General features: G+C 43.3%; 1 protein-coding gene across 15 annotated transcripts in view; it reads left to right on the forward strand.

Annotated features, from left to right (window-relative positions):
- Window positions 1-13,716, forward strand: part of LRRFIP1 (LRR binding FLII interacting protein 1) — a 90,177-nt gene that overhangs the window by 52,209 nt on the left and 24,252 nt on the right. For 8 of the 15 annotated variants that reach the window (XR_013227983.1, XM_077319301.1, XM_077319288.1 and 5 more), the window contains 4 exons: window positions 3,915-4,040; window positions 5,134-5,205; window positions 10,264-10,434; window positions 11,737-11,829. Coding sequence is in view for 14 of the 15 variants with exons in the window: in XM_077319301.1 (XP_077175416.1) it covers window positions 3,915-4,040; window positions 5,134-5,205; window positions 10,264-10,434; window positions 11,737-11,829 (462 nt within the window). In the remaining variant the exon portion in view is untranslated. The remainder of the gene's footprint in view (window positions 1-3,914; window positions 4,041-5,133; window positions 5,206-10,263; window positions 10,435-11,736; window positions 11,830-13,716) is intronic. The other 7 variants (XM_077319303.1, XM_077319289.1, XM_077319296.1 and 4 more) reach the window with 1 other exon arrangement.

Genomic DNA, 13,716 nt, shown 5'->3' on the forward strand with positions numbered 1-13,716 from the left:
TAGGCATGAACTGGTTATACAGTTATAGGCATGAACTGGGGCTGAAAAAATAAGTGTTGTTCCTATTGTGGAACAGGCCCTCTGTGTTGAGTTTGGAAGCTCCTGGAAGTGTCTGAGATGCCCCCATTCCACTCCATGCATGCTGATTTCCTGCCCTTTCACCACTGAGAGGAGGTCAAGCAGCTCTTCACCTTCCGTCCTTTCTCTGCTCTTCTTGTTGTTTGTTCCATGCTCATTTCTTTAGCACTTTCAGTCCTTTTGACCCCCGCTACCAATTAAGCAAAACTAAGATCTCCTCTGGAATATCCTGACATTCAGCTTCTGATGAACAAATATAATCACAGCAAGGAAACCTGCCTTTCTGCCACACTCCACTGTTCCCTTGTCTGGTGTGGTGTTGTCAGAGAGAACGTTTTCAGCTAGTCTGACAAAGAGTGCTTGCACTCAAAAGCTCACACCTTGAATAAATCTTTGTTGGTCTTAAAGGTGCTACTGGACTCTGATTTTATTCAGCATTGTTGTTGTCGTTAGGTGCAAAGTCGTGTCCGACCCATCGCGACCCCATGGACAATGATCCTCCATGCCTTCCTGTCCTCTACCATTCCCCGGAGTCCATTTAAGCTCACAACGACTGCTTCAGTGACTCCATCCAGCCACCTCATTCTCTGTCGTCCCCTTCTTCTTTTGCCCTCGATCGCTCCCAGCATTAGGCTCTTCTCCAGGGAGTCCTTCCTTCTCATGAGGTGGCCAAAGTTTTTGAGTTTCATCAGGATCTGGCCTTCTAAGGAGCAGTCAGGGCTGATCTCCTCTAGGACTGACCGGTTTGTTCGCCTTGCAGTCCAAGGGACTTGCAAGAGTCTTCTCCAGCACCAGAGTTCAAAAGCCTCAATTATTTATTCAGTATTAGAGTTATTTAAAAAAACAAATTTATATGCCCACTTTTCTCCTGAGCATCTCATAACCCAAGGCAAGAAACAATGATGTAAAAACAATTTTATTTATAAAAACCTTTATGAATATTAAAACCAGTCCGAAGTGTTTTGTGAACTCTGATAAGGGTTTGATTTTTAAGTTGTTTTTACAATCTGTTTCTAGCCTAATGACCCTTTTATGGATAGGGAAGGGAGGCATGGGAAAATAAAATAAAATATGCTTTTTCTCTGGTCCTTTGTTAAATGAAGGGGCTCAGTGGGCCAGGAGAAGAAAGTTGGTTTGTATATGCTGCTTTTTTTCTACCCGAAGGAATCTCAAAGCAGCTTACATTCACCTTCCCTTTACTCTCCCCACAACAGACACCCTGTGAGGTGGGTGAGGCTGAGAGAGCCCTGCTTTTACTGCTCAGTCAGAACAGCTTTATCAGTGCTGGGGCAAGCCCATGGTCACCCAGCTGGCTTCACATGGAGAAGGAGCAGAGAATCAAACCCATCTTGCCAGATTAGAAGTCTGTGCTCCTAACCATTACACCAATTTAGCTTACCTTCCATTGCAAATAGCATTGGGGGAGTGGTGTGTGGAGGTAACCTGGATCAGGCTACTCCAGTTCCTTTAATTGACGAGTTCTGCTAGCCACAAATGGTCAGATGGACATGTGGATTCTTTGATTATTATATATGCATGGTAACAGCCAGCCAAATTATTTGTTTTCTCACAATATTTGATTTGGATCAAGGTCATTTTTGGGTTGTGGAATCTGTACAGGGGCCCACGGTGGCCCTGCCACTCACAGTCAGCAGGGGAATGAGGCAGGGTCTCTCCTTGAGCTGTTATTGTTCAGTCTCACAGGGACCTGACCATTCTGTGAGTGATAATGCATTTGTTCTAGCCAGGAAGAATAGTTGGCCAAAAAGTGGGGCTCATAAGAGGGCTGAAAGGCCCTAGAAAAAAAGCGGAGCAGTGTCTCTTGGCATCTAATTTAGTAGTCTCCAGAGGAGAGCCTTCTTTCTAACTTCTGGAACATCCGTAGGGGACAGGCACTAATTAAACTCTGGGTTCAGCAGCTGGTCTTCCATTAACTTATCTGAAGATGGTTTATGAGAATCAACTTGAGTCCCATTTTAAAAGCTCAGTTAAGGAGTCACGTTCTACCAGGAAAAGTTTAAGTTTTATTGCAGCTGCCCAGGCCATAAGAGAAACACAGCTACAGCCTGTTTCTCATAATTAACTAGAATTTGAGTTTTATGTTTAACTAGTAAGCGATGAACAGGCCAAGCGTTGGAAGCTGTAAAAGGGGATCCGAGATAACAATACAAATTCTCTTGGTCAGTCAAGTGTCCATTGCACATCCCAGATGGACTGACCTTCCTAGGAGTTCTCTCTGATTTAGTGTAGTTTATTAAGCAGCTGATGGTCTTGACAGCATTTTGCCTTACTCTTGTACAGAGTAGTAAGACAACAGCATGTTCCTACAATAAAATCAGCAGGCAATGAATATACAATTTAGGAGGTTGGGGGATTTTATCTCTTAGCCCTACGGATACAGGTTAAAAAGATCAGGGGCCAAAATACAGTACTGTTAGTGGAATTGGCATAATTGGGAACTGTTTTAAAGTATTTCTCCCAGTCCATAAGTGTAATTGAACAAGTAGAATTAGAAGGAACAGCTTGGCGTAGTGGTTCGGAGTGCGGACTTCTAATCTGGCAAGTCAGGCTTGATTCCCTGCTCCTCCTCCACATGCAGCCAGCTGGGTGACCTTGGGCTCTCCACAGGTGCCTGTTGTGGGGAGAGAAAAGAGAAGGTGATGGTAAGCCACTTTGAGACTCCTTCTGGAAGAGAAAAGCCGCATAGAAGAATCTTCTTCCTCTTCTTCTACTAACTCTTCCTCTTCTTCCACTTCTGCTACTGTTTACCACATGCCAAAAATTTGTTCTATGAAAGCTGGACAGCAGTTTGGGTTTCCTTCTCTCCAATATTTTACGGAATCCGTTATGCCAGAGGAGTCCACAGAGGAGACTTTACTAACTAGTAAAGCCAGGACTGTAAAGATAAGTTGTAATAATTCCAGTAGCTGGAGAAAGCTTGTTAGGAAGCATACCAACAGTGAAGAGAGAATCCCGTTCCTTAAGTCTATCAACATTGGTGAGTTTAACACTGACAGGAATGGCTGCACCAATTTAGGGGACCATTGCCTGGCCCTAACCCCCAAAAAATGTCCTCCCCTCTCATTCCTAATTGGATGCACCGTTCATCCCAGGTTCCATTCCAGCTGTAGAGGTGCATCATTGCTATCATTGGGATTTCACAACAGAAATTAACAAATACCGTCAGAGATAGAGAATGAAACCAGGAAATAATCAGACTACACCATCTGGTGGAAGGACAGGTCAAATTCCCTGCCACATCCTATCTAGCATCTCCATTTCTGCGATTTACAATTATTAGTCCCAGCTAACTGGATCAAAAAGGGGCCGCCAGAGTTCACCCCTTTATCTTTTAAAAAACGTGGACCAAGGAAGGGACGGAGTAAAGATTGATCTAGAGCAGGGGTAGTCAAACTGCGGCCCTCCAGAGGTCCATGGACTACAATTCCCACGAGCCCCTGCCAGCGACCACTGACAGGGGCTTATGGGAATTGTAGTCCATGGACATCTAGAAGGCCGCAGTTTGACTACCCCTGCTCTAGAGAGTGAGAATTGTCTCTAATCGCCTGTGAGAGAAACCTCCCCCTCCCGGTCCATTCTGGCTCAGAGAACTTCAACTCATTTAAATAGAGCTGATGACTGGAGACTGTTCAATCCCAGAGGTCAGGTCTGATTCCAGCAGGAATGACAGTTCACATTAGAGTTATTGTTGCTTATGTGAAAATAAATGAGTAAAACTGGTTTCTTAGCTTGACTACTTTCAAAAAAAAGTTTTTGAAATAACCCGGTTTAAATGCTTTGCTTAATTACCAATACTAAACTCCATCTACTTCCAGGGGGTTCGTACCGTGTCAAGTTTGTCAGCGGCTACCTTGGCCTCCCTCGGTGGAACTTCCTCACGGAGGGGCAGCGGTGACACCTCCATTTCAGTGGATACTGAAGCATCTATTAGAGAAATTAAGGTAAGATGCCGGTTAGAAGTGGAAGCTCATAGAGTCACCGTGCCCCATACAGTAGCAAGGTCTGAACTCCGTTCTTTTAACAATAAAAGGACATTGAGACGAAAACTCCCAACCTCAAGGACAGGCTAATGGGGACTGAACTTGCTGAAACTCAGAGAGGAAAAGATCTTGGGGTCGCAGTGGATAGCTCAGAAGTGTCTACCCAGCACGCTACAGCCGTGAAAAAACCAAACTCTGTGTTAGGGATGACTACAAAAGAAATTGAAAATGAAATGGCCTATATTATAATTCCCCTGTATAGATCTATGGTGTGGCTTCATTTGGAATACTGCGTACAGTTCTGGTCACTGTATCTCCAAAAAGACATCACAGAAATGGAAAAAGAACAGAGAAGGACAACCAAGATGATTATGCGGTTGGGGCATCTTTCCTATGAGGATGGGCTGAAGAGTCATGGACTTTCCTGATTAGGAAAGAGACAACTAAGGGGGGACATAATAGAGGTTTATAAAATGGTGCGTAGATTGGAGAGAGTTGACAAAGAGAAAACTTTTTCTACCTTTCCTAGGGTACAAGAAGTCAAGGGCGTCCAGTGAAGCTGATGGACAGTAGATTTAGCTTGGTCAAAAGGAAATACTTGGTTTTTGGGACGATGATTGAAATGTGGAGCTCAAGGCCAAAGGATGTTGTAATGGCCACAGGAATCAATAGTTTAAAAAGGGGATTAGATGGATTTATGTAAGATAATACTGTCAATGGTTACTATCCATAGAGACTGAGTAGAACCTCCATATTTAAAGGGAGTCAACCTCTGAATCCCAGAGCCAGAGGCAACATCAGTGGAAGGCCTCAGCCCCTGTATCTTGATTGGCCAATTTGTGAGACAGGATGCAAATTTGCCAACAATGGCGTCATAATACTCTGCAGGACTAAAGCATTTGAGTATGTGATATAAATGTTTACTATACTAAATGTCTTCTGAAAACAAGTGAGTGGAAAATGGCTGCTTCTTTTGTAACTCGTAACTTTGTTCTCCCCCATTGCGGAGTGGTAATCCAGTGGATTTCTTGACATAATGTTTTGCAATCTTCAGGACATCAGTGAGCTAAAGGACCAGATACAGGATGTAGAAGGAAAATACATGCAGGGATTGAAGGAACTGAAGGTACACGTTACCTGTGGAGTGTTCTATTAACCTTGTCTAAACATTCAAGGGGAAAAAGAAATTTCACTCACATATTGCCATTCAAAGGTGTGAAACTGCATCATTTTGCCATGGCATGTGTTGCACTAATTGCCTCGGAAAAACAAATGCTGAAAGAACTGCACAGTTATAATTAGATCAAAGAGAGAAATAAAACTGTTTTCTTGATACGAAATTTTACTGTTCCATAAAGAGGAAACATGGAGAAATATATTTTATTTGAGAGCCAGCTTGGTGTAGTGGTTAGGAGTGCGGATTTTTAATCTGGTGAGCCGGGTTGAATTCTGCACTCCCCCACATGCAGCCAGCTGGGTGACCTTGGGCTCTCTTCTTCTTCCTTCTTCCTTCTTCTTCTTCATTTTAGAGGTTTGGGTGTTGAGATTTAAAGGTTTTTCTCTCTTCTAGCCGAAGACGGACAGGAAGGAGAAAGTGAGTTGCTCTTAAGCCCTACCAAGTACCAACCACCAGAGCTCTGGAAATGCCTTCATGGCTGGAGAGGAGGAATTGGTCAGCTTACACATTAACTTGAAATCTTAACAACTAGAAGGGGCACGCAGATGTGAAGGGCTAGACTGCATTGTCCTGGAGATTTCAAGAAAAGATTCTTCGACATATAAGGTGTGGGCAGACTGACAAAATAAAATCCTTGCTCTCACACCTGACCGCCATTTGATGATGAAGCTGAGGCAGCGTTTGAGCTCCCACCTAGCCCACACACTCTGAGCGGCCCCCCAACATCAGCTTTCAGCTACCAGAACATGAGGTTAACTGCAGCTGCCCTGGCTCCCTCCCAGGTCAAATGCTGGTTTGCTGCCAGAAATGCCTTTCACTCTGCCCAGCCACCTGGCTCACCTCAGCCTTCCTGTCTCAGTGGGAAGGGGTGGCAGTTCCCACTTCTCTTACCTACCAGCCTAGCCATGAGTTTTATTTGTGTATTTGATAAGTTATTAGGCAGCTGTACCCAACAGCAGATACTGTGTTTCTGATTTAGGATTATTATTTTTTTTAGCCCTGATTTTTTTTAAGGATTTATTTTTGAGGTTTGTTTGTTTGTTTGCAAGCCTGGTGGTATTAATTCTCTTTACAAGGCTCCACTCTGCAGATTTCAATCTCTGCAAGTGGAGCCATCTTGAGAGTATGAGGACTGCCAGGATGAGGAAAGGAGAAAATAGGGAGGGGAAGGTCAAAAAATGCCACTTGCGTATCCTTGCAAGGTCCCCACTATCCAATTTGGCCTGTCTTGGAGACCGGCACTATGCAACGGGGTCATCATTTTCCCAGAAAGAGGCTGCCAGAGATAGAGAAGGAGAAAAACTGGGGGGTGAAGATAAAGGCAGGTGGACGGGAAGTAGAAATGGAGGCAGGAAAAGGGGAGCAATTACAGGGGCTTTAAGGGAAGGGAAACAAGAAATCGTGGGGGAAATTATGGGAGTGGAGGAAATGAGATATCCCCCACAAGTCCTTGAGGACTGCCCACTTTTCAGCAGATCTAATTCTCACCTTCCTTTGCCTCCTTTTCTCCCCCCCCCCTCCATTTTATTCAATGTCCATCTCCAGTTAAAATCCCTATGATGAGATGTGGACTAAGAGTGACAAATCCTGGGGAAAGGCCCCTTGCCCTACTCCCTTCAGAGGGAGGAAGAGAACAAGAGGCCAAATTGGCCTGACCCTGCCCAGCCTTCTCAGAAGTAGAAGGGAAGAAGAGCCAGCCTGCCAAACCTCACCTCTCTTGGGGTCCAGGTGGGCTTGAATATCTCTTCTGGTGGTTCTGGCACAGTTTTCCTGGCTTTGCCTGGTCAGTTCTGCTGGCCTGGCACCAATGAGTTCTCCCTCAAAAGGCCAAAACAGAGCTCTGCCTCCTCTCCCTGCCTTTTATGGGCAGAAACCAGGCCTGTTGCAGTTTCCTAGCAATCCCCAATGTTGTTGTTCTTTTAAACACTCCCCCCTTCCCCACATGTTGCTTTTCGTTTTAAAGATTTTAGGTTTTTATGCAAACTTGTGCCGTTTTTTCGGGTTTGCAGAAAGATCTGCCTGGCCTGTTCATAGCCCCTGTCTCTGGATTTAAGTATCCTCAGATTTAGGAATTCGGTTTTCATTATGATGATGCTCCTCTTCATTCATTTTAAAGGCTATAGAGAAATGCTTTTGAGTGCAAGGTCGGGGCATTGTCAGAGCACCTTCCAGGGCCACTAAAGCCATTGTCAGTTTGGGGTCTTGAAATGTTGGGGGTGTTTCCCTTTTGGTTTCCGCTGTAGTTGCACTTTAAAAAAGATGTCTTTATAATCTCTCTTTGGTCTGAAGATTTGCAGTTGTGCCACTTTTGTTCCATGGAAGATAAGCTGCCGTTCCTTGCTTTTTGGAACGCATCTCTTGCTTTGCCTTAAATTTCAGTTTATTTCTAACACAGAGCCGTGTGTGGAGATCGTATGTAACACTGATCTTGCTTTTGCATGCTTCATGCTACTTGGAAAAGTGCGTCCAATTTCCTAGAATTCTTACATTTCAAAAATGTCACATACTTCAGAACTGATCGGCTTCAGGGAAGGGCGAGGCAATCTGCAGAACCTTTTCTGATTCATACACGCCTGCCACTCTTAAAATTCTGGGTCACGGAATGTCAGCATGAAACCAAAGTCTTACAGACTAATAACATTCCTTTCCATATAAGCTTTTGTGAGTCACTCCGGCTCCTTCAGATATCTGAAAACCAAACTGGGAATCTAACTTGAGTGGGGAAATTGCAAGGTGGGGAGAAAGAGGAATGGAGGCAAAGAGAGAATTTTGTCATGAATGTGAATCTTTGTTGGGGGAGGGGGGGACATAGAAAGGTAGGTGCGAATCCAGTCAGGAAAGGTATGAGTTCTCTTAATGTCTGAAACAGAATAGCAGCTAAAAATAACGTTAATAGGGAAGTCAGAGGTGCAACCCTATAAGCAAGGTGATGTTTCAGTGAAAATTTACAAGTTGTAGGCAACTTCTTGAATAGGGGTGGCCGCTCCTGCTTGGAAACAGTGGTACATCCAGTCCTAAAGTAACCCACTGTGGACCCAGTGAGTTGAATAACCATTGCCCAATCTCAAGTGTGCCAGAAAATGAACCGTCTCTTCACACCAAAACATATGCTATCCAGCATATATGCAGGTCTGTGGTTGATGCCCTGGCATGGGAGACCAGATGGGCCCCTCAGTAGAGAACACCACCGGGCCAACTACCGCTGCTGGCGAATTGCCAGCATTGGACCCCCCTGCGGTGCACTGGGAGGCAGCTATAGTGGCTGAGGGGTTGGAGATAGTTGCCACCAGGGTAGTTTTAATGGGGATTTTGTATGTTTTATGTGGGGGTTTTGTTCTGTAACCCGCCATGAGACAGCTTGCCAGGAGCGGTGGGAAATAATTTGAATTAATAATAATAATAACCATCTCCCCCCCCCCCCCACACACACACAGAAAGCTGAAAACTACGGCAAGCTAAGCATATATATTTTTGTTTTTGCAAGAAGTAGTGAGAAGCTAGAAAAGTAGAAAGAAATAAAAGCTATGGAGAGAGACCACAAATGTTGCAGGAAACGAAAGATAGTGATGGTTTGGACATCAACATTTTATTCAAGCATGGAGAATATTAAGTACAATCAGCAGATCTGGAAATGGGATTAAAGCTAACAGTATTGAAAATATTAATCAGTAACGTACTGCCATAAAACATTCTGTAATTTTCTGTGTGAGCAAAATTATATTAGACATTGGAATTAGCAATATCTAGTGCTGCAGATTTACATGGAACAGTTTATGCTGTTTGGATTTAGGAAATTTGAGTGGGTTCAGGACAGGATGAATATTGATCCGTAAAATAATTGACTGGTGTTGTATTTAATAGCACTTTTGTAACTATTCCCAGCAGATCTGGCAGCACTTTCGTGACAAACCAGGCTCTCCCAGAACATCCTCGGACCCTTTCCGTAGAACTTGTGTTCCTTGACTTCTCTCTGACCGTTTCCGCACTTGCGATTTCCATTAGTTTTGTCCCTTTAAAGAGCTGAAGTTTGTGTCTCTTTCTGAATTTAAATCTACCCTTTCAGGTGCGGACCTGTATTGCCCGCTCGTCCCACAGCAATTTCATTTGGGGAGCTGTCCAGCGGCAAAATGCTTACATTCTCTTGTTTTGTTGCTGTGGCCGCCATTAGCGCTCCACCCCCCTCCAGGGTCACCTTGTTGCCATCCACCCTCCCTCCAAGAAAAGAAAAATAGCAACAGTCTTGATTTTAACACAGTGTTGTAACACAAACTAATTTTTAAAATTAAAAAGTCATATTTAGTATACTTAGGGGGGAAGGGGGGAGAAAGTTAGTAAGAGCACCGAATGATGGAGTGATTGAAAAGAAAGGCTAAATCAGGTAGACTAAAAATGATTGGGAAAGGGGAATGGGAGCAAAGCATGTTGGGAGGCTGCTTCCTTTTGAACCAAATGTGGAGAATATAGCAAATATCAGCCTAAGAAACAAGGGGGGGGGATGCCCGAATGAGGAAAGCCTAATGTCAACTAGGGTCGTGCGTGGCGGCGGCTGAATTGGCCTGGAATGGCTGATTCGGCCGCTGCCATACACAACCCTAATGTCAACTCAAAGCATATAAATGAGGCTCACATAAAGTATGTCTCAAATACGAAAACGATCTTTGTTAGATCAGTTTGACATTTGTGTCCCTCTCTCAGCTTCCTTTGTACAAATCAATTTCTCCACAGCTTCTTTTTTGGTCCCTTCAGATTGAAGGCACCTCGACGTTTCTAAAATAGCCCTTGTTACCAGAAGTCATTTCGCTGGATAAGAAAAGAAATTGAATGGGAATCCCATCACGTTACCGATCTAAGCTTTTGACATTAGCAAGAGATGCTATTTAGTTCAACTGGAATGAATCTTTTCCATGGACTTCAGCTAGGTTCAGGAAAACAGCTGCTTCATAGCATATGACTTGCTTTGATATACTCAAAGTCCTACTTTGATCTCATAAGTATTTCTTTCCGTAGGACTCACTCGCCGAAGTTGAGGAGAAATATAAGAAGGCTATGGTGTCAAATGCTCAGCTAGATAATGAGAAGACAAATTTCATGTATCAAGTAGATGCTTTGAAGGATGCATTGTTAGAACTGGAAGAACAGCTTGCAGAATCCAGAAGACAGTATGAAGAGAAAAACAAGGTAAGTATCAACAAATTATGCCATCATAGGAAATTGCAGGTGTTTTTAAACCTTTCTATTATGAGCTGATATTCCCAGGAAGGTTCTAGTTTTCATAAGGTTACACGTCCCTTTTTAAAAAATACAGTATAAATTTAGAACAGATTCCTACGTGATCTAGAGATGCAGTCTGAATCCATTTATTTAAGTAATACTGCCTTTCCTTATGTAATTGGCTCAAAGAGTTTTGTGAGCAGGTGTGGTCTAAGCCAGGGGTGGGCAAACTGTGGCCCTCCAGATGTCCGTGGACTAAAATCCCCATGAGCCCCTGCCAGTGGCTCGCTAGATTAGAAGTTGGCACTCTCAACCACTACACCAAGCTGGCTCTTAGGATTCCACAGTTAAGGATTCTTCTACTCATCAATCTCCAGTTTTGACATATTTATTTCCTTCACTGTTTCCCCCCAGAATTAAACCCAAACAAATGGTAACCATCCAAACTAACTTGTGATGTCTTTTTGGTTCTTGAATATGTTAAACTTCTTTGTTGTGCTGTATACTAATTGACCACTCATCCTCTCTACCTATATTTATGGACTGGTAGGGGGGCTTGGAGGAGGAGGTGGTCTCATGGCTGAAGTGCCACTCAGCACCTAACACCCATAGGGCAGCTGTTACGCCCCTGAGTGCATCCTCCTCCAGCTGGCTTGCTTGTCTGTCCAGCAGCCAGCCAATCGCCTTCCATCCAAGACCCCTGACCACCTCCTTCTACTTCCTTCTGAGATTCAGAGGCTGCAGATCCCAGCCATGTGAGAGCTGCTCCTGCTGGTGAGTTCCCTTCCCGGGGGCCTCCAGCCTGCAGCCTTTCCAAGCCCTGGTGCGAGAGAGAGGCCAGCCACAGAGGTCTTCCACCCCCACCCCCAATCTAGCGCTTGTTGTATTACTGAATGCAACGGGCTTTGCCCCTAGTTTCCACGTATGTATGGACTGGTTATTTCCATTTCATTCTATCTGAAGAAGTGTGCATGCACATGAAAGCTTATACCTTGAATAAAAACTTTGTTCAGCCGCTTCAGACCCACAAGGCTGCCCACCTAAATCTGATTTCCAAGTAGTAATTGTTGATGGGAAGCATTTTAAGGCACCTGCTTTCCCTTCCTATGGCTCATGTACATTTGATTGGGTATCTCCATTCATGGGACTGAAAGAGAATGATAATATTTTTGAATTGACAATATGTTTTCATTTTCCTGTGGTCAGTCAACTGTGGACTGTTCTATACAGAATAACTTTAATGATGACTATAAAAAATTTTTTTTGTAGGATTTTGAAAGAGAAAAACATGCTCATAGTATATTACAATTTCAATTCATGGAAGTCCAAGAGGTTTTGAAGCAAAGAGAAGAATTACTCGCCGTAAGTGAATTTTCAGCATTAAAAATAATTATGTATTGTCTGAAAATGGGGGAAGCACAGACAATCTATGATTTATTTATTTGATTTCTATACCGCCCTTCTATATGGCTCAGGGTGGTTAACATTCAACATGGGGGTACACAGGGAACAAACATAACAACAATTATGGCTTTTCTATACATTATGGCTTTTCTATATCAATGAAACATACTTCTTACATTTTGAAACACACTCACGGTATTCCTTTTCTGAATGTGTTCTGCATCTGTGCAGGAGAAGCTGCAGCATTTCAGACAGCCTAAAAGGTTATGAACTGTAGGGCCATGGATGCACTGGAGATGTTTCTCCATGGCCCAAAGATGCCCCAGTGCATTTGCTTCTCACAAAACATTTTGCTGTAATCCTGCTTTGGCACTTTCTGCTTTAACCTTCATCACTAGTTGATTCAAGCCTCTGACTATAATAACTTCAAAACAGGCTATAGCAGGGGTAGTCAACCTGTGGCGATTGCTGACAGGGGCTCATGGGAATTGTAGTCCATGGACATCTGGAGAACCACAGGTTGGCTACCCCTGGGCTCAGCATTTCTGAGTGTGTGCACCTGCGTGTGAAATGCCATCAAATGGCATCCAGCTTACGGCTACCCTGTGAAATGTCCTCCAAAATGTCCTGTCATTAACCACCATTTCCCAGTCTTGCGAATTCCTTGATTGAATCCATAGAAAGAGACACCGTTGGTTTCTCGTAGAAAGACACCCAAAAGCAAATTAAACCAATAGGCAAAAAGTGGTATTTTCTTGAGATTTATTAAATGCAGTCCTAGTTTATTTAAATAATTTTGCAACCAGGTATTCAATCCCACTTTCTGTTACTTCTTCATTGGTTGCATTTGTAGTCTATAATAAAGCAACAACATTGTGTAAAGTAACAAAATAATACTTTCATCTATAGCCAGTAAAGCACATCCTGGTTGCAAAATTATTTAAATAACCTAGGACTGCATTTTAAAAATCACAAGAAAATACCACTTTTTGCCTATTGGTTTCTTTTTTCTTTTGGGTATAACTAATTGATTGAACTAGAGATCAAATTTCCAATAGGAACTAGAGATCAAATTGCCAGTATACACTGGATCATGGAGAAAGCTAGGGAGTTCCAGAAGAATGTCTACTTCTGCTTCATTGACTATGCTAAAGTCTTTGATTGTGTGGAGCACAAAAAATTGTAGCAAATTCTTAAAGAGATGGGAATACCAGAACATCTTATTTGTCTCTTGAGAAACTTATATGCAGCTCAAGAAGCAACAGTGAGAACTGGGCATGGAATCACTGATCACTGATTGGTTCAAAATTGAGAAAGGAGTTCGGCAAGGCTGTATACTGTCACCTTGCCTATTTAACTTGTATGCAGTGCACATCATGAGAAAGGCAGGATTAGAGGAGTCACAAATTGTGATCAAGATTGCAGGGAGAAATATCAACAACCTCAGATATGCAAATGATACCACTCTAATGGCAGAAAGTGAAGAGGAACTAAAGAGCCTGTTGATGTGGATGAAGGAGGAGAGTGCAAAAGTTGGCTTGAAACTCAACATCAAGAAAACGAAGATCATGGCATTCGGCCCTCTCAATTCCTGGCAAATAGTTGGGGAAGAAATAGAGATAGTGACAGATTTTATTTTCCTGGGCTCCAAGATCACTGCAGATGGGGACTGCAGCAAAGAAATTAAAAGACGCTTGCTCCTGGGGAGGAAAGCTATGGCAAATCTAGACAGCATCCTAAAAAGCAGAGACATCACCCTGCCAACAAAAGTGCGTTTAGTCAAGGCTATGGTATTCCCAGTTGCAATGTAAGGCTGTGAAAGTTGGACCATAAGGAAGGCCGAGC

The sequence above is a fragment of the Paroedura picta genome, chromosome 2 (genome assembly GCF_049243985.1).
Source record: "Paroedura picta isolate Pp20150507F chromosome 2, Ppicta_v3.0, whole genome shotgun sequence".
NCBI lineage: Eukaryota > Metazoa > Chordata > Lepidosauria > Squamata > Gekkonidae > Paroedura > Paroedura picta.